The 22,490-nt window shown below is 35.6% G+C and overlaps 1 protein-coding gene across 1 annotated transcript; it reads right to left on the reverse strand.

The window, feature by feature from the left end:
- Positions 1–119: 119 nt before the first annotated feature.
- On the reverse strand, positions 120–15,484 carry LOC121426735 (serine/threonine-protein kinase 16-like). Its single transcript, XM_041623116.1, has 7 exons — positions 15,210–15,484; positions 8,641–8,860; positions 7,599–7,741; positions 6,860–6,980; positions 4,849–4,944; positions 4,095–4,219; positions 120–2,187 (listed from the first exon to the last, which is right to left on the reverse strand). The coding sequence occupies exons 1-7, from the start codon at positions 15,284–15,286 to the stop codon at positions 2,061–2,063; spliced, it is 909 nt and encodes a 302-aa protein (XP_041479050.1). The 5' UTR covers positions 15,287–15,484; the 3' UTR covers positions 120–2,060.
- Between the last annotated feature and the right edge of the window lie 7,006 nt (positions 15,485–22,490).

Below are 22,490 nucleotides of genomic sequence, written 5' to 3' on the forward strand. Positions count from 1 at the left end.
CAAAATTGAAGTCAAATTGGTCCCCAGAAATCTGATAACAAAAATAAAAATAAAAAAATAAAGACAAATTGGTACCCATAAATTTGAAAAGCAAAAAAAAAATGCAGTGTGAAGGTCATTTTGGTCACATTTTTCAATTTTCACCAACTTGCAGAATACATGTACCTGGTGGTGCTGCCTATGGAGAATAATATACACAGCACCCCCAAGGAAATTGTGGAGGGTGCTTTGTTGCATCACTTTTCTCTCCCAAAATTCTGTGACAAGTTTCAAAAAAGATTATCATTCCATTCACCCTTCCCCCTCCTCTTGCTACCAAAGGTGGGGACTCAATTTTTTCACATGCTTTTAATAATATTGTCTTTTTCCAACATTTTCACATATTTTCCTCAGGGTATGGAGGCCTAGACTCTGACCTGCATCTGCCATTTTACATATGGAGGTTATCTACCTGTGAAATTACTAATCACTCATCGCGAGACACGACAATCTCCAGCAAAGAAATATGTTTTTTAAAGTTGAGTTGCTCCAATTTCATACACAGTACTCACTCCCTTCAACTATTAAGGAGTTGCAACTTTTTCTTTAAACCCATTTTACCGCATTCTGATCTCTGGATGAATTTAAATTATGGTATTAATTCGTGGTTTAGCTATGGATAGCCAATTCTGACATAAATTGCTAACAGTAGAGGTATAATGTATTAGCTCATTTGACTCTTAATCAATCTGTACTGTCTGGCAAGGATAAATAAGAGAGTTGTCTTAACCATAAAAGAATAAGGAAAGAGCACAGTAAACATAAGAAACTTACGATGTAAACAAAACTTGACATTTTGGGCTTCACATAATTTTAGCAAAGGGTTAGACAACGGTCTATCAAGTTAAACCTGATCTTGGAATATGAGCTCTCCTCTTCATGCATACAAATTGCACATTACATATCTACCGGAACCTAACATCTATTATCTTCCATTTTTTTTCTGCAGCATACTGCATTGCTAATGACCAAAAAAAAAAAAACCCTAGCGATCTCCATGAACTGTAAGTCTTTTCAATGCTTAGACATCTCACAGCATGGCCCAAAGCATGGTTAACATCTCTCATTGTCAGACACTACCCAATCTTCCTATGCCACACCTACATACGATATGCATAAATCTGCAGATTAGTGAACAATGAAACAATGACCAAATTGGAATTCACTACAATGACAAGACCATATATATTTTGATACAAAGTCTTATGCATTATACTGGTGTGTCAATATCACTTTTTTTTTAACCCAATGATATATCTAAACCTGCACAGTAACTAGAAGAGTATGGAATTACACACAAAGGTGGCCTGTGGTTCCATGCAATTGATGGTAGGTAGCCTGCTTGTCAGACAAGAGACTATTTTCACTGACTCTGTTCTCCCTCTTCAGTAGTTCCTCTCATTTTACCTCCTTCCTTTAAACCCTACCGCTCTATCCTAGATGATCTTAAAACTTCAAGAAGTCCATTAGATCAAATCGCCTTTCCATGCAGAAGAGTCAGCTTATCTAACAGTATTAAACACTTGCAGAAACTCAGAATACACAAAATACCTTAGGTCTCCACTTGTTTCTCCACGTCAACTACCCTTCTTTCAACATTGAATGGCATCAGAAATCGACATAACAGAGATATCTCTGATCCTGTATCATTACTTCTTGCTATCTTCGCTTCGTAAGCCCTGCACAATGACAGCCAGTTGACTACACAGGAACCTATTCCATCTTCTACATGGTGCAGTCCTTCAGGGGCTTTGTTTAGGACCCTCACTATTCATGACAACCAGCTGAGTCAACTAGAGAAGTGAAATTATGTCGTCCCACAGGCCTATACTTGTGTTGTCGATCAGGGGGCCCTGTTTAGGACCCCGTCTAGTGACAGCCAGCTGGGTAAACTATAAAGGCAAAACCTGTAATCCCACAAGTCTCAAGCTGTGTCATCCTTCATTAGCTTATCTGAGACCACGTACCACAGCAGGAAGTCAGCAAATCCTCAGATTGGAACCGAGACTAGTCCCAGGAGTCTATATTCTATTCTCCATGTTGAGTTGTCCCTCGTTGGCCTTGTTCAGGACCCAGTCAATGTGTGGCCTCTCCAGGGCTTCTACCACCAGCATGCCTGATATAGCATCCAGGAGACCTTGGGAATACCTAGTGCGAGTGTGGGTGGTGGGTGTGAGAGGGAGCAGGATCAGTCACAGGAGTGTGCAGTGAATGTTATTATTACGATGTATACCAGAGATATGTTCATGAAGAAATCAGAAAGTATGACAAATGATGAGGAAAGTTGGGAATATTAATGATACATGTATGTATGTGAAAAGAAAGTGATAGTTTTATTTCATGGGAATATGGAATATGAATTTTTTTTCAAAACAAGAAGGCAGGGCACATGAGATGCAGTTGTATTGAGGAGGGTGGGTAAAGTATTGAAATGGTGTATTTTGATAATGGAAAATTTTGTAAGAGGACAAAAGAGACAAGGTAAAACAGTATATATATTTACCACCACCGACAACAATTAATATAGAGGGTGAAATAGCCACAGCACATAAGTATAAATAAACTTTCTGGTATGTGAGAAATGGAATGAGTATGACACTTTATAGCAAATATCCAACTTGAAAAAAAAATACTTCAAGGGGAGAGATGAATAATATATTCTCCAACAAAGTCATTAGCAAAATTCTGAGACACACAAATCGCTTTATCTTTATAAAGAATAGATTAATACCAGTAATTATTTTCCCATGTGTCTTTTGTGATGCAATTCCTCAACCAAAATGTGAATATATTGCTTTGAATGGCCAACAAAAGCGATCCTATTGCACTTTAAAACAAAACCAAATTTATAAAAACATCTAATTTCAAAGATTGCTAAGTAAAATAAAAAAAAAAATAGGTAAAAAAAAAGATAGGTCAAAGTTTAACCAACATTTAAACATCCAGAGACTTTTAAGGCCTAACTTTTATTGAAGAATGATATCGAACAGATGAAAACACAATACTTTCAATTAAAGGGTCTACATCATTAATAACACTTGCATTTAAAGCTTGGATACCAATCTTTTTTATTTTGCAATTAAGAGTTCTGAAAACATACTTTAGATCTTTTCAGTGCACATTAGGTATATACAAAGCTTATTTATACATTTATTTTCCTCTTTGAAAAAATAAAAGATAGATTAATGGGTTAGTTTTGCACAAATTTGATTTATTGAGGGTCTTTCTTGAGGATCAACATGCAACATGTCATTGATAAATTCAATTAAAAGCCCAGCAAATCCCCTGTTATAATATATTATGCATTTCAAAGAAGATTAGAAAGGGTAAAATGAAAAAATAAAAAGTTGCATAGAAATGACAACATAAGAAACTTTGAGGCAATTGAAATATTTAATTCTGACGCTTTATGTGTGGGACCTTTCTCGAATCATTTCCTCCTGTTTTCTAGTTTTTACTGACAGTTGTAAAGCTTCCAATTTATCATGGCTTGAATATGTTAAAAATTAAAAAGAACAGAAATGGGGAAAGGGTTCAGAATTACAAATACTTTAATGTTTTGAAAATTACTGGAAATATAATTTTCTTCAAAGCATGTATTGCAGTGTATCTATCATAATATTCTATGCACATTCAAAAACATTTAAAACTTTCTTTATGGGATTTATATCTGGGTTGCTGCTAGCATGTAATGGCATATGGCAGCACAAAATTTAAAATAAAAAGATTCATAACTATACGATTCTTGGTCAATTTTCCCAAAACCTTAATATTTGTTTTCTCTCATTCTTGTACACTATATTAAGTTCATTGTCATGGAAACCTTCCAATAGGAGAATGAAAACCTACAATGTGTGGAACAGAAAAATCAAAGAAACAGATCGATGAAAATTCAAAACTTCTCATTGGTCTGTTTCTTTGACTTTTCTAATTTCAATCAATTCCACTGTTCTGGGTTCATTCTCCTTTTACTGTTGTAAAAAATAACTATTCCTCATGTTTCAAGGTTCAAACTTTCAATTTTTGAATATAAAAAAAAATTCTTCTGATTTTACCTTGAATTTTCAGGAAACTTGAAACTCCTGCTGAGTACTGCTAAATGAATACTATCCCCTCTGGCATAGATAGGTTCAAACGGTGAGTGAAGAAACGCCATGTTGAAGAGAACACAGCCAAGAGACTGAGGATACAAAATAAATTTAAAGGATGTAAAAATATAAGTTTGTAAATTTATTCAAATCAATCTTCCACTGCAAGTTTCTTTTTCTTTTATCATTATTGCTTAATTTACTAAGTATTATCGTATTTTAAATGCATATAAAAATTCAATTCAATTTGAAGTTTTCTTACATTGTAAAATGCAATAATACATATGTTTTGCATAACCATCCTCTTTGGTGGGCAGTTTACTTAATTCTCCCCCTTTTTTTTACACAATTTATATTGAAATTAATTTTACCACAGAGATACAGTTTTATTTCAATATTATGAACATGTGCTCAATGAGAACTCAATAACAACTACAATGATATAATTTTACTTCCCAAATATATTTCATAAATAAAAGTTTTAACAAAAATTTGATTAACCAAACATGTTCATATCTTACAATTACTATTTTCAAGTCTTAGACATAGACTACTAGTGGACTACACTGCCCATCTTAAGCAAAAGGAAGCAAGTGACACATTGATCAGTCAGATTGAAGTTATTGAACATGAACAATTCCTGCAGGAAAGGCACAGCTCTGACTTTAAACAAGATGCCTAAAACAGGGATTTTTCACAAGCTTTGATCAGAGATACTCACCCAGATATCTACTTTTTCATCCACAATGCAATGGCTATCAACATGGAAAAGTTCTGGAGCTCTGAATAGCATACTGCACTTTTCAGCTGCAAGATCCTAATAATCAACAAAGATTTAAAAAAACAATATCACACTTTTTCCACAATTCTGAAATGTTTTCGTAAATCTTCTGCAAAGACTTACATATCAGTTACAGATACTTCAAGTTTTGATTTGATTTTATGATACTCAGATTCAGATTCATTTATTTCACATCTCTTTCAAATACACAAAAATACATAAATACAAATAAAATTCTTATACAGCAGAACAGATATTGACAAGTATAAATTATAAGTAGTCATAAACAGATAGTAAAACACAGTAAATAAAAATGATTTCCGCTGTATGGCGGATGTGGGGGAAAGACAGAAAGCCATTGGCCTATTGAGGTCTACCCCCTGATTACCGTACAACAGGAAAAGGCTTACACAGTTACAACGAAAGAGAAAAGAAAAAAAAAAAACATAACGCAAGAAAGGGAAAAATAATCCTAATTAGCAGGGGGGGGGGGAGGGAGGCAAAGGAGAAGTGTTAATTATTTAATATTGTATGGTAATAGGTCATTATGGCATATATACACATAGATATACTGATACAGATGTATAAATTGATATACCCAAGTCAAAATTTAGAATTTCACTTAATTATTCTGTATTTTATGATTAATATGACTCTTAAAAGAAAAAGGAAAAAAGAATATTTGCACCAACATGCTGTATGACATAAGCAGAGTAAGCTACAGTATAGTATGTAAGAGAGCATGTTTGTATTTTCTCTTAAATATGTTTAATGATTGACTCTCTTTTAAATCATTTGGAAGGCTGTTCCAAATCTGAGGCCCTTGATAGCATATACTTCCTCTTGAAACATCATATTTAAGAAGTGGTATATATAGGTCTATAGAATTTCTGCAGTTATATTTATTTATGTTATAGTTATAGAGGAAATATTCATTCATTGAGAGAGGAAGTATGATGTATAATAGAATACATAAAGACTGCTACATGAAACTTATAAAGATTATTCAAAGGGATAATTTGTAGTTTTTTTGATAATGGTTCGGAGTGAGCAAAATAATTTGAGTTTGTTATAATGCCGATAGACCGTTTTTGAAGTTGAAATAATCTTTGGAAAAGGTATCTATTACATTGTCCCCATACAGTTATACCATAAGTAAGATGTGAGAAAATCATTGAATAATATAAATTTACAAGGATCCTCAGTGGAAGGAGGTCCCTTACTCTGTATAATTCTCCAGTAAATCTTGATACTTTTCCTGAAATATAGCCGACATGAACTTTCCAAGTTTATTGGGAATCTATCAATATGCCAAGAAATTTCACAGTATTTTCTAGTTTTATTTCGATGTTATTTATCCTTAATTACATATCACAGTTGATGGATTTGCCCTTCGTGTGGAACATAACATATGAAGGTTTTTAATTTGTTACATAAAAACCATTGCTCGTAGATTTTCAACTCATTTTGTAAGTTATTTTTTTTTATCAATTCAATATTATTGCCTGACAGGAAGAAACTAGTGTCATCAGCAAATTGTATCACTGATGTATTAGTACTAACATTTTAAAGGTCGTTTATGTATATCAGGAATAACACTGGCCCTAGAATTGAACCCTGAGGGATCCCGGTGGTAATAATTTTTGGTCATGATTTAATATTTCCAATTGCAACATATTGTTGCAATTGATTCTTATTACTGTCATCATCTCCTTAACATGATTGGAAAAGCACATAATTTTAATCATATGTTACAAACCATACAATGCATATAAAGAACATATGTGACCGTTGGCCTCAAAACCAGTATCATTGTCATACAGAGTCCGAGCATTTCATGAAGAATTTTGTCTGTGACTGAACAATTTTTCAGTTACGAAATTTATAGTAGCTCATAACTTTCATCATTCAAAATTATCTCATAAAACACTCCCCAGGTCTCTCTTCTTACCTGTAGAGCACATGCCTCAGATCGACCTTTGACCTCTATTCTTGCTTCGCCCATTGAGCCAAAATCCATTATGACAGGTGCATCATCCTCAGATAACATCACATTACCTGGCTTCATATCTCTGAAGAAAAAAAAACACAAACATATACCGGTATGTATATTTTAATCACAATGAAAATTATTCTGACCTGAATTACCATAACTGTCATTAACCACCCTTTAACAGAGCATAATTTAAGCACATAAATGAGAAATCTAAAAGGGCACAGATATTTCCAAGGCCAATATTTTCACCCTACTTTATTAAACTGGGCTATTTCAGACCAGGATATACTGGGGGAGGGGTCAATTTGACCCCCCCCCCCTTCAGATCTCTGCCATTGATTGCGCGATCACAGTGAATATAGTAATTTTTGTAGCAATTTTCACATAGGACTATAAAGAATTCAAAGTTAATAGCTTCTCTCATATATGACAAAAAAGGAAATTAATTATGCCCTGTATTAGATAAAGAATAATACTAAATATTCAACTTGGCATAGCACTATAAAATCTCTTCCAAACATGAATGTTACAAAAAATTGTAAAATATGAAATATAAAGAAACATTGAGACAAATTGGAAATGATTTAGTAGTCAGTCAACTGTTAATAATCACAGTACTGTGGACTTTTGGGGGGAAAAGGTTTAGTACATTGGATGAGAAATAACTTCAACACCAGTATATGAGTGAACTGACCTGTGTGCTAATGGCTTGGGTTTGGCTGAGTGTAATGCCTTGATCCCTTCACATATGCCTCTGAATATCCTCCAGATTCTGTCTTCAGGCATGTGACTGCCATTGGCTTTCATCTTATCCAGCTCATCTTGTAGTGTTCCTCTCTATAAGGAGAAAGAACAGATAAGCCTAAAGTTGTATAGTGTTTTTCATGGGGAGTGGGCTATTATAAGTTTGCTGAGGCATTTGTAGTGTAATCTTCATGTGGGGGGGGGGGAGAGTCAATCTTCACGTACCTGGAGGCTATGTTGTTAGACCAAGCCTTGTTATAGCCACTGGAAACTGTCAAGCCAGAACGTGAGATACATGAAATCACATTACCACACACACATCGTGTAATCTTCAGTGAGATTACATAACGTTTGCTGGTTGTAATCTTGATCTTGAAATCCAAATGGTGTCAAATTCCCCATGAAAAGGGATTATATGTTTTTTAATCTGAGAATAATAGAATAAACTGAAAGGAGAAATGAGTTCACTTTGCGCGTTAAGAAGTTTCCACTTGAAGAATGAGTCTACAGTATGCAGACTGTTTTCTGCCAGAAATGTGTATTATTCTCGCCAGTCTCTTTAACAATTGTAGATTTATAAGCATTTTTGTTTGCTTTCAATGAAAATGGGGAGACACATTTGTATTTAATTCAAAATTCAGTCTCCTCACCCCCCCCCCATCCCTATGTTGGGAGTTGATTCATTGTTAACCTCATTTAAAAAAAAAAATCCTTTATGAAATGATAATCTATGATTTCATACAATTCTTTCACAGGTTTGTCAGAAACAAGATAATAATAACCACTTTACCTAGTTAACACTGGTCATTTGAGATCACCTCAATAGATGCAGGCCATAAAATATATCATAAAGATACATGTATTACTGTACCATACTGGCACTGGCACCATACAATTGCACTTTGAAATCTTGAAAGAATGTAAAAATCATACATTATCATCAACCATAAATAATCACTGAACTTTTCACATATCATACTACTACTATATACCTTGAACAATGGCAAGACCAAAAGAACTTCTGTGAGGCCTTCCTTTCCTTTCACCGAGCCCCATTCCTCTAGCCCAATGAGGTTCTTATGTTTGAATTGACAATGATATTCAGCCTCCTTCTTCGCCTGTCTTTCATCTTCAGCCCCGTGGCACTGAATCCGCTTCAGAGCAAACTTATCCCCGGCTCCGTCTTCCACTTGGTCCACAACACTGAACCCGCTGTAATGTAAACAGGGTTGAAATGGTTATACCTGCTCCATCTGTGTGTCACTGAACCCACTGCAATTATAACCAGACTGATCACTACACTGAACCCACTTTATTAAAAAGCTGAAATTGTCATATCTGCATTTTTACTTGAGCCCTATAAACTGATTATAACCAGATTCACAGACCATGTTCTATACAGTTTAATTAGCTATTTACACTTACAGCCCCCCAAAAAGTAGCTATCTGAAAAAAAATTGTGTAATTTGTAAAAATATCTATTTGCACACAAACCCAAACAGAAGGTGATTTATGAGAACCCCCCCCCCCCACTTCTAGGGGTGTTGTTACCCATAGTTACAAGGCTGTTAAAAATCCTGCATGTTTGATTTTTTTAGTGGCATTAACCTTGTATTCATGTAGCTATAGTTTATACCAATTCTTTATTCCATGATCATTTTATCTATGCTTTGTATGTTCGATGAATACATATTGATTGTAAATACAGGGGTGTGAGTGGTCACAAATAAAAAGATCTGAAAAAGACTGGAACCTCAAAAAATCGAAAAGTTCTCTCCTCCCCAGTTTCGATCGGCCGTTTTTGTTATGAATCATAACAAAATGGCCGATCGAGACTAGGGTAGGAGAGAACTTTTCGGTTTTTTTAGCTTCCAGTCTGTGCATCAATGCAATGCCAGGATTCTACCACCCGTGAGACCTTCATCCATATAAGGCCAAGTAAAAAAAGAAAGTAGTTGATCGTCCAGGTTTTTTGAGAGCGGTGATGAGGGAGGTCCTTACTATTTGCTATCTTACTATTTTTTTTAAAAACAAGGAGGCATTTTCTCGGCCCTTTTTTTGACATCAGTGATGAGGGAGGTCCTTACTATTTACTATTTTTTATTGAAATCGTTGTCAGGCCATGTCAAGCTCGAAATATGTGATCGATGCATGCTCAATATTAATAATAAATGAATAGAAATGTATATATATATATATATATATATATATATATATATATACAGTGCGTCCCAGAAAAAACGAAACCGAGATTTAGCGATCATTTATCATTACTTAATCATAAATAAAATAGACAAATGACCTACCAATTTAAAGCTTAGAATCTCCTCTTTCATCTGATATTACTTAGATTATTTCTTATTCACGCATGAGTGAGCAAATGCAATTTGAAGAAAGGATATCAAAAACTCATTTGGCGGGGGGTATCTGGGTTTCAAATAGAAAACCACATTTTTGAAAAGTTCAATATCTCCTCTTTATTTTGATATATAAATTACAGAAAATGGTCATAAAATAACAAAGTTCTGCTCATTTGAAATAAGGTCTAATTTCAATAATTTCATAAAATGAAGAGGTTCTCCAGGATGGCTTTCAAACTCTCTCGACACTCTGTTTTGTTGACGATCAGCCATGCATTAAATCTTTTGTTCACCATGCGAAAGCTTCTGTGGGAAACCGATGAAAACACGTTTATCTCATGAAATTATCGAAATACAAGCCTTATTTCAAATGAACAGAACTTTTTTATTTCTTGACCATTTTTTGTAATTTTGGTACCAAATTAAAGAGCAGATATTGAACTTTTCAGAAATGTGGTTTTCTTTTTGAAACCCAGATAACCCCCGCCAAATGAGTTTTTGGTATCCTTTCTTCAAATTGTTTTTGCTCACTCATGCGTGAATAAGAAATAACCTAAGTAATATCAGATGAAAGAGGAGATTCTAAGCTTTAAATTGGTAGGTCATTTGTCTATTCTATTTATGATTAAGTTATGATAAATGATCGCTAAATCTCGGTTTCATTTATTCTGGGACGCGCTGTATATATATATAAAAAACAACTGTCATTCAAACTTGTCACAATTCACGAATCTTCCCTGAAGAAGGTAGAGGTCTACCGAAAATTTGGAGAGTGAATAAAGAACTTAATTGTTGGCATTACAAAAACTGCATTACTCGTGAATTTGTTTCGCATTCCTGATGTCTTAATATTGCCAATACGTGGAAAACCAAGATGCTTATATAAATATATATATATATATATATATATATATATATATTATATATATATATATATATATATATATATATATACATACAGTGCGTCCCAGAAAAAACGAAACCGAGATTTAGCGATGATATATCATAACTTAATCATAAATAAAATAGACAAATGACCTACCAATATAAAGCTTAGAATCTCCTCTTTCATCTGGTATTACTTAGATTATTTCTCATTCACGCATGAGTGAGCAAAAACAATTTGAAAAAGGGGATACCAAAAAGTCACTTGGCGGGCCGTATCTGTGTTGTAAAAAGAAAACCACATTTTTAAAAAGTTCAATATCTGCTCTTTAATTTGATACCTCAATTACAGAAAATGGTCAAGAAATAACAAAGTTCTGGTTATTTGAAATAAGGCTTGAATTTCAATAATTTCAGAAAATGAAGAGGTTTTACAGGCTAGCGTTCAAACTCACTCGACACTCCGTTTTGTTGACGATCAGCCATGCATGAAGTCTTTTGTTACCGTGCGATAGCTTCTGTGGGAAACCGGTGAAAACAAGTTTATTTAATGAAATTAGGGAAATACAAGCATTGTTTCGAGGGATCATAACTTTTTTAATTCTCGACCATTTTCTGTGATTAAGGTATCAAAGAAAAGAGCAGATATTGAACTTTTTAGTCATGTGATTTTCTTTTTGAAATTCAGATACCCCCCGCCAAGTGAGTTTTTGGCATCTTCTCTTCGAATTGTTTTTACTCACTCATGCGTGAATGAGGAATAATCTAAGTAATACCAGATGAAAGAGGAGATTCTAAGCTTTACATTGATAGGTCATTTGTCTATTTTATTTAAGCTATGATAAATCATTGCTAAATCTCGGTTTCGTTTTTTCTGGGACACACTGTATATATATATATATATATATATATATATATATATGCATAATATACAATTGATTGGAAATCTATGGAAAATGTATTATGTGATAAAAATCTATTGATGTATTTATACTGATGTATACCGGTACTGTATTGTAAAACAAAACGTTCATGTCAAGTGAATGATTTAAACATTATTCTTGTAAAGGTAAAAAATGCGTGGGGGTGGGGTCATTTTATTACCATGGAGCCATGTTTAGTTTTCCAGAGCCAATCTCTTTTTTTTTAGCTCTGGGCATGGTTTCGCATCGCAGTTTTCCAGCTGCTTGTATATTCATTTACATGTTGTTTAATACTGTTCAATTTTTATTCATTTTTAATTGATATCAAATGTTAAAGACCCAGACCGGACCCAAAAATGAAATTGACAAATTATATACCAATCGAAAGCTTATAAGCTACTAAATACAGCATTGTAAGCTTTATTCATTTTCACCCTTCCCAGCTGAGTATATTGCTTAAGAATATTCCAATTATCGGGCTTCGAACCCGGCTTAGAAAATAGGCTTTAGTGTGCTTTTCAAATGCCTCGAGACCGTGACGTCACGTTGTGTAAGAAGCGTCGCGATTCCATAGGTTTGTACACAGAAAAACTGGGTTATTTTTTTGCTTTCCAGATTACGCATTTCATTTTCTTCACTTCCATCACAGAGTGATATCACATATATTTTTTCCTACATGCTTAAATTATGAAATCTACAGTTTTGAACTAGTTTTTGCCATATTTTATTTCCTGCTTATTTGGCGTAGATTTCAAATCTATCTGCATTCAGATTATGTATCACAACTTTTCCTGACATAGCAATTTAGGCCCAATAAGAGCCAAACAAAGAAGTCACAAAAGAGGCAGTGAATAGTTGTAGGTTTCCATCAATTTCAACAGTGAATAATTGTGAGTGCCATTTTCATCTGAAAACGGAAAAAAAATTGGATTCATAATATAGAAATGGAAGAAAATACCCAATGCTTTTGTACACAAACCTATGGAATCGCAACCCTCCAGACACAACATGACGTCATCCTTTCCAGGCGACGTGGGGTGCTAGTCGAAGCGTACTTTGGAGGAGCAGTTTCTTTGATTTTTATCTAATATTTCTTGAAAATGGAAGGAGATGTATAGAATATTTTTGGTATATTTGTATTGTATGAATCATTGCCTTTCTTTTAATATGTGATTGTTTTAACACCGGTCAGGGTCTTTAAATGATGATTGAGTTAATTGTTAATTGTTCACATGGGCCTAATGTTTATTATTTTCATGTTTGTAACTGTGTTAGATACTAATTTTTACATTTTTCCATCAAATTGAATAGCTCAAGGAAGAATAAAGTTTATCAAATTTGAACAGAATTGGCACTTCTTGGAATCCCATTAATTATTTTCAATCTTCATGAAGAATAACCCACTTGAAATTATTTGTTAAATATTCGATGCACTGCCTGCTGATGTTAGAAAATTCAATTCATTTCACAAATTCACATGTTGCGCCAGCAGTCAATAACATTATCCCATCACATAAGTCATGCATTACCCAACAGAGTCACAACACGCAGTCGATCACCGTAACACACATCGAAGTACAGGTGCTATCACTCGTGAACCAAAAACCCCGCCGAAATACAAATTTACGTCATTAAAATTGATTTTTCTGCGCCATATTTCCAAAGCATGCGACGGATTAGTTCAGATTCAGGAAGCGGGGTCCCCGAAAATGCACTAAAAATGAAGAAATCTGTGATCTTCCCCGAGTTTGCAAACTTTATTTTCACGCTAATTTATGATGGTATCTTCAAAATTCCAATAGAAAAACAAATCAGAATTTTTTTCTTTCTTGCAGTTATGGCGATATCGGACTTTGCAATTGTTTTTGAAGTTGCGAGAGTTCCCAAAGCACATGAGAGCAAATCGCTCGCCAATTTTGTGATTTTTTTCGCTATTCAGCAGCCATAAAAATAGTAAATATCAAGAAAATTGATGCTGCAATGAAAAAGGGAACATCAAAAAAGGAACATCACGATTTTTTTTTTTTTAGCCAATTTTTGAAAATAGTAAATATCAAAAATTTCCATGCGGCGGCCAAAATAGATGCGCGCGAGGACGATCAACTACTTTCTTTTTTTACTTGGCCTAATCGTGGTAAGTGCATAATTTCTCTTTTCACAATTTATTTTGACCATAATCTACCCTTGTCCCTTGAGTATGGCGCTCCCTGGGTTAATTATTTAGGTGTGTACCTCGTGACTTGTCGGAAGCCATATTTGGCATTTATTTTCCTTTCAACATTTTTTTTAAAATTCTATATCAAGAGCGTTCTGCTGTTGTTTTTTGGATTATATTGACAAGTGGGGGCACTGTGTCTGTGCAATTGTCTAAATTAGCTATTAAAAGTATTAAAAAAATAATAAATGAACCAATAAATTGGAATTTGGATGACCAAATCCCAAGTTGAAATATTAATTTAGCTTGAAAATGAAATTGATGATATGAATTATGATCCCGGGGGGCCACTTCCATTCACGAGTGGATACCATGCGCGACCAAGGGGTCTCGAAAAGCACCCTAAACACGTAATATCCATATTCTGAAAATGAACCCCTTAACAAGTATTGGCTTGTGAAACCCAACCCTTAACAAGTATTGGAAACAAAACGATACTCTTGGCAAATATTCCCTGAAATGAACCCCTAAACAAGTACAGGAATGTTTTATTGTTACGGTTCTTTCGGTCGTCGGCTTTACCTTATTTGGTTTAGTACGACCCCACTTCTACACCTCGCGCAAATCGGACTCTAAACACGAAGTGTTGGGGCAAAAATGACATCCTTTATAAAACATTTTAATTTTGTTTTATCATCCCCGCAAATTAGACCCTAAACACGTAATTTTCCTAGCGAAATAGATACCCTTTTTTCATTATTTTTGTGTTTTTGACACCCTTATCACGTTACGTACGTAACGTGCCCTATCGTGAAAAAGACATCCTTTTACGTGTTTTTTTGGTCGCGCATGGTATCCACTCGTCAATGTAAGTGGCCCCTCCGGGATTATGATAAGTAAAACTAAAGCAGGAATCGACTTAACACAATTCACAATCCACATACGGGGCCTAAATCTTGATGGCAATTTCATATTTCAAAATCAAAACTAAATGTCTAAATGCACTGTACAATTCCTTTCTTAGAAATTGCCACTTCTATTAGACTAAGTTCTAGTCTCCGACTACATGCAGCATCAGTCATGATCTTACGACCGCACAGCCACAGGCACAGCTCAGTACCGTATACAGCCAAGTCAGCCATCCGGCCGCGCCGCCGGCCGGAGCGGCGGGCGCGGACAGGAAACGAATTTGCCACTCACGCTGGACCGAGCTAGGCGCTGCCGAAAAAGAGCCTTACCCTTCTCCAAGTCGTTTAATTATATAAAATCGCCTTCCTCCAACTGTTATCCGTTCCTTGGTACATGTACAACCCATTTTTACAACTTATTTATAACTTGGAAATATAAAACCTGACGAAATCAAATAGGCATATATCAGGGATCGCAACTAGATCTCAGTATTGACAAGGATCAGTCCCATCCGATGACTTCGGTGTAAGTAGTGTACACGTCATACATATTGCAACGGTTCATTGGCTGCACTATCTAGGGCTGTATTACATGAGCACAGAAATCCCGGGGGCCACTTCCATTCACAAGTGGATACCATGCGCGACCATGGGGTCTCGAAAAGCACCCTAAACACGTAATTTCCATATTTTGAAAATGCAACCCTTAACAAGTATTGGCGTGTGAAACCCTACCGGGCGTGAAAAAGACATCCTTTTTACGTGTTTTTTTGGTCGCGCATGGTATCCACTCGTCAATGTAAGTGCCCCCCCGGGCCCTACCCTTAATAAGTATTGGAAAAAAACCATACTCTTGGCAAGTATTCCCTGAAATGAACCCCTAACCAAGTACAGGAATGTTTTATTGTTACGGGTCCTTCTGGTCGTCGGCTTTACCTTATACATAGGCGGATCCAGGGGGGCCCGAGGGGCCCGGGTCCCCCTATTGGCGGAGCAAAAAAAAAGGGAAAAAGAAAGGAAAAAAGAAAAGGAAGGGAAAAGAGAGGAGAAAAGAAGAAAGGCAAACATAAGAGGAGGAACATGATTGAATGAAATAACATGAGGGGAAGACTATGAAAATAATTTTTTTTTAATCTATTTGTTAGGATATAAAATTTTCGCTCGCGCTTCGCGCTCTTATTGTCTTTGGGGGGATTTGCATATCTTGCTCAATATGGAGCTTGAAATATCAAACTTTGAAGTTAATATACAAAACATATTTCAGCTGGGAAATTGAACTTTCATTATTTTGTTTGATTTACAAATTGATTTTTAAAAAGTGCTCTGTAAAATTGTCTGTGTTATGGTCTGAATATTATCATTTTCTGCTTGCCCTGCGCGCTCGCAAAATTTGATTTGTCAGGTACCTATTATTTTCCTGTATTCCATAAAGTTCTCAAAATATCCCTATCCAGGTCAGATTGTCAAAACGTATCAGCTAGCGCTGCACGCTGGCATTTTGATTAGTAAGTTATGTATATCCCAATATTAATTCTAAATCAAACTACTTTGATGACAGTTTATCAAAAATTTCGGCTCGCGATTTCCGCTCGCATTGATAGATATCATGCATCTTATGCATAATTACAAAAGTGCTTTAAATGTCCAGTTTTCAGGCCATAATATTAACAGATTTCGCGCTCTCATGCTTAGGAAGAGAAATAGGAAGATAGTCATCATTTTCATATGATGACATAATGCCCTTGTAGAATGTCCCGGTCCTATGTAAAAACACAAAGTAATAATAATAAAATACATCAGCTCTTTTTAACTGTGATCCATCACAATTCACAATTTTCCAACAAAGTGTTTGCAATACAGAGCTCAAATTGACCCTTTGTTAGATCGGAATATCATATATTTTTAGCTCGCGCTTTGCGCTCGCTTTATTGATTTTCATGATAAAAAAGGTACTTAGAATACCCAAATTCTAGGTCAAAATCTAAAACACACGTTAATTCAGATACGCAGATTGTTCTCTACTTAAATCATTATCCAGTTTCAGATCACAATATCAAAAAGTGTCTGCTCGCGCTTTGCGCTCGCATTAGATAAATAACTTATCCTTTTCATGATTTACAAACAATGAATAGAGTGTCCAGAATTTTTCCGCTCGCGCTTCGCGCTCGCATCAATAAAGTTTAGTTTATATACTGAGAGTCCTTCCAAGTTAACAAAAAGTGCTTAGCATTTCCATTATTCAGGTAAAAAAGGTCAAAAATTTCAGCTCGCGCTTCGCGCTCGCAATATTTGAATGTTGAAATATGTAACGTCTTCATTGCTAAATGCAATCAGTCCATAACAGGTACAATTTCGAGCAGTTCAAAACGTATACAAAAATTTTCTGCTCGCGCTCTGCGCTCGCATTATTAATGTAAGGAAGATCCCCACTTAGTTATACTCATCCTTTTCATGATTTACAAAATTTGAATAGAGTGTCTTGTTCAGTAGGTCTAAATCTCGAAATTTTTTGCTCACGCTTCGTGCTCGCATGTTTAATTATATACCTATTCTGTTAAGTTACAAAAAGTGCTAAGAATTTCCATTCCTTATGTAAAAATGTCAAAAAATTCGGCTCGCGCTTCGCGCTCGCATTATTTGATTTTTAAAAATGTGTAACGTCTTCATGGCTAATTGCAAGCAAGTATTTAACACTACCTTTTCCATCACTTCATTTCTGCTCACTCTTTACAAACATTTCCTAGAATGTCCAAAATTTTAGGAAAGGGTACATAAGATTTCCAAAAAAAAATAGCTAGCGCTTTGCGCTCGCATTATATAAATAAAGGCTATGGTATTATACATTTATGTTTCATAAGAATAAAGCTAAAAAGTGACCATTAGGACTACCCCTTCAAAGAAACAAAAAATCACGGCAAAAATCATATTCGAGCGGCCGATCGGGGAAAATATGGCTGAAAAAAATTCCGCCCCCCCCCCCATTGCCCAAGGCTGGATCCGCCCCTGCTTATATATTTGGTTTAATACGACCCCATCTTCTACACCTCGCGCAAATCGGACTCTAAACACGTAGTGTTGGGCAAAAAGGACATCCTTTATAAAACATTTTAATTTTTTTTTATCATCCCCGCGAATTCGACCCTAAACACGTAATTTTCCAAGCGAAATAGATACCGTAAGGACACTAGTATTCAACCCGTTTGGAGAGTTTCCTCAAATATATAGAAACATAGAATTTACCTGAATTTCATACCCGTCTTATTTCTAAGAGCAAATGCTGGTTATTCTTTTTCCGTTATTTTTTTCTTCAACCAGTACTAGTCGACTGTGTGCGCGGGCGATCGAATTATACGGCGACGGTTTTTTGCACTAGTATTCAACCCGTCTGCACTAGTATTCAACCTAGCGATGAAAGATGGTCCTGTCCCTCAATTTGCCCTTGTCCCATCCGACTATGGACTAGACCATTTGAGATAAGACCAAACAGGGAATTAATCAAAGCCAGAGACTTACATAGATCTAGATCTAATTTACCAATATAAACCCTTTTGAGATTTGCTATCTATCCTCACTAGGTTGAATACTAGTGCAATTCAGTGCAAAAGGCCATCGGCGCATACAGTCGACAGATTGATAAAGAAAATACCGACAACAGATTATCCTGGAAATAATAAAGGTATGAAATTAAGATTCCATATTTCTAAATATTTTTGGACATATGTCAAAATCTTTAAAATATGCCGGGTTGAATACTAGTGCCCTTAGGGTACCCTTTTTTCATTATTTTTGTGTTTTGACACCCTTATCACGTTACGTGCGTAACGTGCCCTATCGTGAAAAAAATATCCTTTTTACGTGTTTTTTGGGTCGCGCATGGTATCCACACGTCAATGTTAGTGCCCCCCCCCGGACAGAAATACTGGGGCTATTGGAAAAAATCTCTATAATGAAAAAAAAACGACTATAGGCCTAGAGCAAAATTTCCTTCAAGATCACTGAAAATACGTTTTATAAAGAAAAAAAATACGAAATTTCTCTATTAAATATTGAACAATCACTCAGCCCCCTGACCGGCATGCCCCTTTCTTTCTTCTGGCTTCATCTTTTAATTTCTACCATACCTCCGTGTTTTTTCTACATTCCTGATTCTCCCGCGTCTATATTGCTCTTTAATTAGTTCATGATACCATTTCAAGCTAGCACAGATGGGGCATTAATAATTAAGTTTCGCGACCGAGCAAAAAATATCATGGAATGATAGCATTTTACCCAGGCATTTCATAGGTGGATCAGGCCCGGATCCCCTATCAGGGGAGCAAAAAAAGAAAAAGGGGGAATGAAGGGAAAGCGAGAGGAGAGAAAAAAAGAAGGGGAAACATAAGAGGAGGAAGACGAGTGAATTTTAATATGATGACGGGAAGACTTTGAAAATAATTTTAAAAATCTGCTTTCATGTCACTACATAAAATTTTCGCTCGCGCTTCGCGCTCGCATTGTCTTTTAGGTGATATATCTTTCTCAATATGGAGCTTAAAATATCAAATTTTGAAGTCAATATCCAAAACATATTTCAGCTCGGAAATCGAACTCTCATTATTTTGTTTGATTTAAAATAGATTTTTTAAGTGCTCTGTAAAAAATTCTGTTTAATAGTCTGAATATTAACATTTTCTGCTCGCGCTATGCGCTCTCAAAATTTGACTTGTTAGATACCTATTATTTTCCTGTATTCCATAAAGTTCTCAAATTATCCGTATTCAGGTCAGATTGAAAAAAAAAACGTATCAGCTAGCGCTGACAACGGGAATTATTTATATCTCAATACTAATTCTACAACAAACTACTTAAAATCTTGATTTCATGACAGTTTATCAAAAATTTCGCCTCGCGATTTCGTAACCCAAGCATCTTATTTATAATTACAGAAGTGCTTTAAATGTCCAGTTTTCAGAATGGAATATCGACATGTTTCATCTCGCGCTTAGAAATAAAAATAGGAAGATGGTAATCACTTTCATATGATGGCATCCCGGTCCTATTTCAAAACTCAAAAAAATGATAATGAAACATATCAAGCTCCTTTTTTATCTGTGATCCATATTCACCTCACAATTTTTCTTCAAAGTGCTTGAAATACAGAGCTTAAATTTACCCTTTTATAGGTCGAAATATCAAATATATTAAGCTCGCGCTTCGCGCTCGCTTTATTGATGTTTATGATAAAAAGGTATTCAGAATGCCCAGATTCTAGGTCTTCTCTTAAAGGGGAATGGAACCTTTGGAACAAGTAGGTTTGTGCCGAAACAGAAAAATCAAAGAATAAGAACAAAGAAAGTTTGAGAAAGATCGGACAAATAATGAGAAAGTTATGAGCATTTGAATATTGCAATCACTAATGCCATGGAGATCCTTCTATTGGCAATGCGACGAGGATGTGTGATGTCACATGTGAACAACTTTCCCTTTGATGGACTATAAGATACCCCTAAGATGTCTCTTTTTGCGTTTTCTTATGGTGATACAAACTCTTTGTCGATGATGTATTATTTAACAAGTGGAATGCCTCTGGCCGTCTCACCTGCATCACGCGGTTCAATATAGCAGCAGTGCTGATTTTGACAACTACTCTAACTCGCACAAGATGTTCAGTGATACATGGTTATACTCTTATGTCCACTTTTTATGAACTAGACCAATAAACTTACAGAGATATGATGGTTATTCAACAAAAAAACCCAACATGGCCAAAGTTCATTGACCTTACATGACCTTTTACCTTGATCATGTGACCTGAAACTCGCATACTTGATTACTCTTATGTCCAAGTTTCATGGATCAGATCCATAAACTTTCAAAGTTATGATGGTAATTCAACAGATACACCCTATTCGGCCAAAGTTCATTGACCTTTGACCTCGGTCATGTGACCTGAAATGCGCATGAGACCTGGGGAGCCGCTGCGTTTCATCAATATTTTCATCTGACAAATTGTCAGATCTGACATCTTACCATGATTTTCATTGGCTGAGAGGCACTGCTCCTATGGTAACTGCACAAACTTGCACAAAATGTTCAGTGATGCTTGATTACTATTATGTCCAAGTTTCATGAATCAGATCCATAAACTTTTAAAGTTATGATGGGAATTCAACAGATACCCCCAATTCGGCCAAAGTTCATTGACCCTAAATGACCTTTGACCTTGGTCATGTGACATAAAACCCATGCAGGATGTTCAGTGATACTTGATTAACCTTATGTCCAAGTTTCATGAACTATAGGTCCATATATTTTCTAAGTTATGATGACATTTCAAAAACTTAACCTCAGGTTAAGATTTTGATGTTGATTCCTCCAACATGGTCTAAGTTCATTGACCCTAAATGACCTTTGACCTTGGTCATGTGACATAAAACTCTTATAGGATGTTCAGTAATACTTGATTAACCTTATGGCCAAGTTTCATGATCTAGGTCCATATACTTTCTAACTTATGATGTCATTTCAAAAACTTAACCTCAGGTTAAGATTTGATGTTGACGCCGCCGCCGCCGCCGTCGGAAAAGCGGCGCCTATAGTCTCACTCTGCTATGCAGGTGAGACAAAAATCTGTATTACATGCCCACCTATATAGAAAGGGCACATGATCTACTGATAGATGTGATAAAAGAAGCAATTTAAAAGAAATGTACCAAAGTAATTGGAAGAGTTGTTCTCAAAGTCGGACATCACACATCTTTGTTGCATTACCAATAGTTGAATACCGTTTAGGATCACAGAATGTTTAATTTTTAGGATAAAATACATGATATAACATCAAGAAAAATAGCTCGGGCTTCGCGCTCGCACTATTCAAATAAGGCTTACATGATTATCATATATTTATGTTGATTCATAAGAATAAAGCTTGGAAGTGACAAATAGGACTACCCCTTCATATAAAAAATACAAAAACCAACTTCGAGTGGCCAATAGGGGGAAATGTGGCTAAAAAAAAGAAATCCAGGCCCCCTAATGGCGAAGGCTGGATCCGCTCCTGATTGCCGCGGCAGTATACACATGGTAGAGGAGAAAAGGAATAATTTTGTATTATTTGTAGTCTAAGCCTTCATAAGCATCGTAATACAAGGAAAATCCCGTGATGCTTCACTGAATACATCAAAGTTTATAATCCATCGAGCTCCTGGATTATGAGAATTATAGCAATATCGACCCTATAAATTGAATAGGATATTGCGAAAGTACTAGGGCGTATTATAAATGCGATTCGATCAGGCGATTATATTCAACCACTGCAAAAATCACAACCGCAAGTGAGAGAATTCTACCATTTCATTGAAAGTGAGCAGACCCTTTTAACAAACCACATTGAATGTAACTCCGGCTCTCGTGGCGGCTAGGCCTTCGGAGAAGGAGTTGGACAAGGCGACCAATTTTTCTGAATTAAGATGACAGCATATAAAGTTACATGCTTTATAATTTCATCTTTTTCTTCTTTCTCTCTTCCATTTTATACATTCAATTACCTTCCCTTTTTTCACGACTTACTAAATCGTGTGGGCGGTTGACCCCCCCCCCCCCTGCATGCCCCCTGTCGTTCTGGCCCTGCAA

The sequence above is a fragment of the Lytechinus variegatus genome, chromosome 13 (genome assembly GCF_018143015.1).
Source record: "Lytechinus variegatus isolate NC3 chromosome 13, Lvar_3.0, whole genome shotgun sequence".
Taxonomy (NCBI): domain Eukaryota; kingdom Metazoa; phylum Echinodermata; class Echinoidea; order Temnopleuroida; family Toxopneustidae; genus Lytechinus; species Lytechinus variegatus.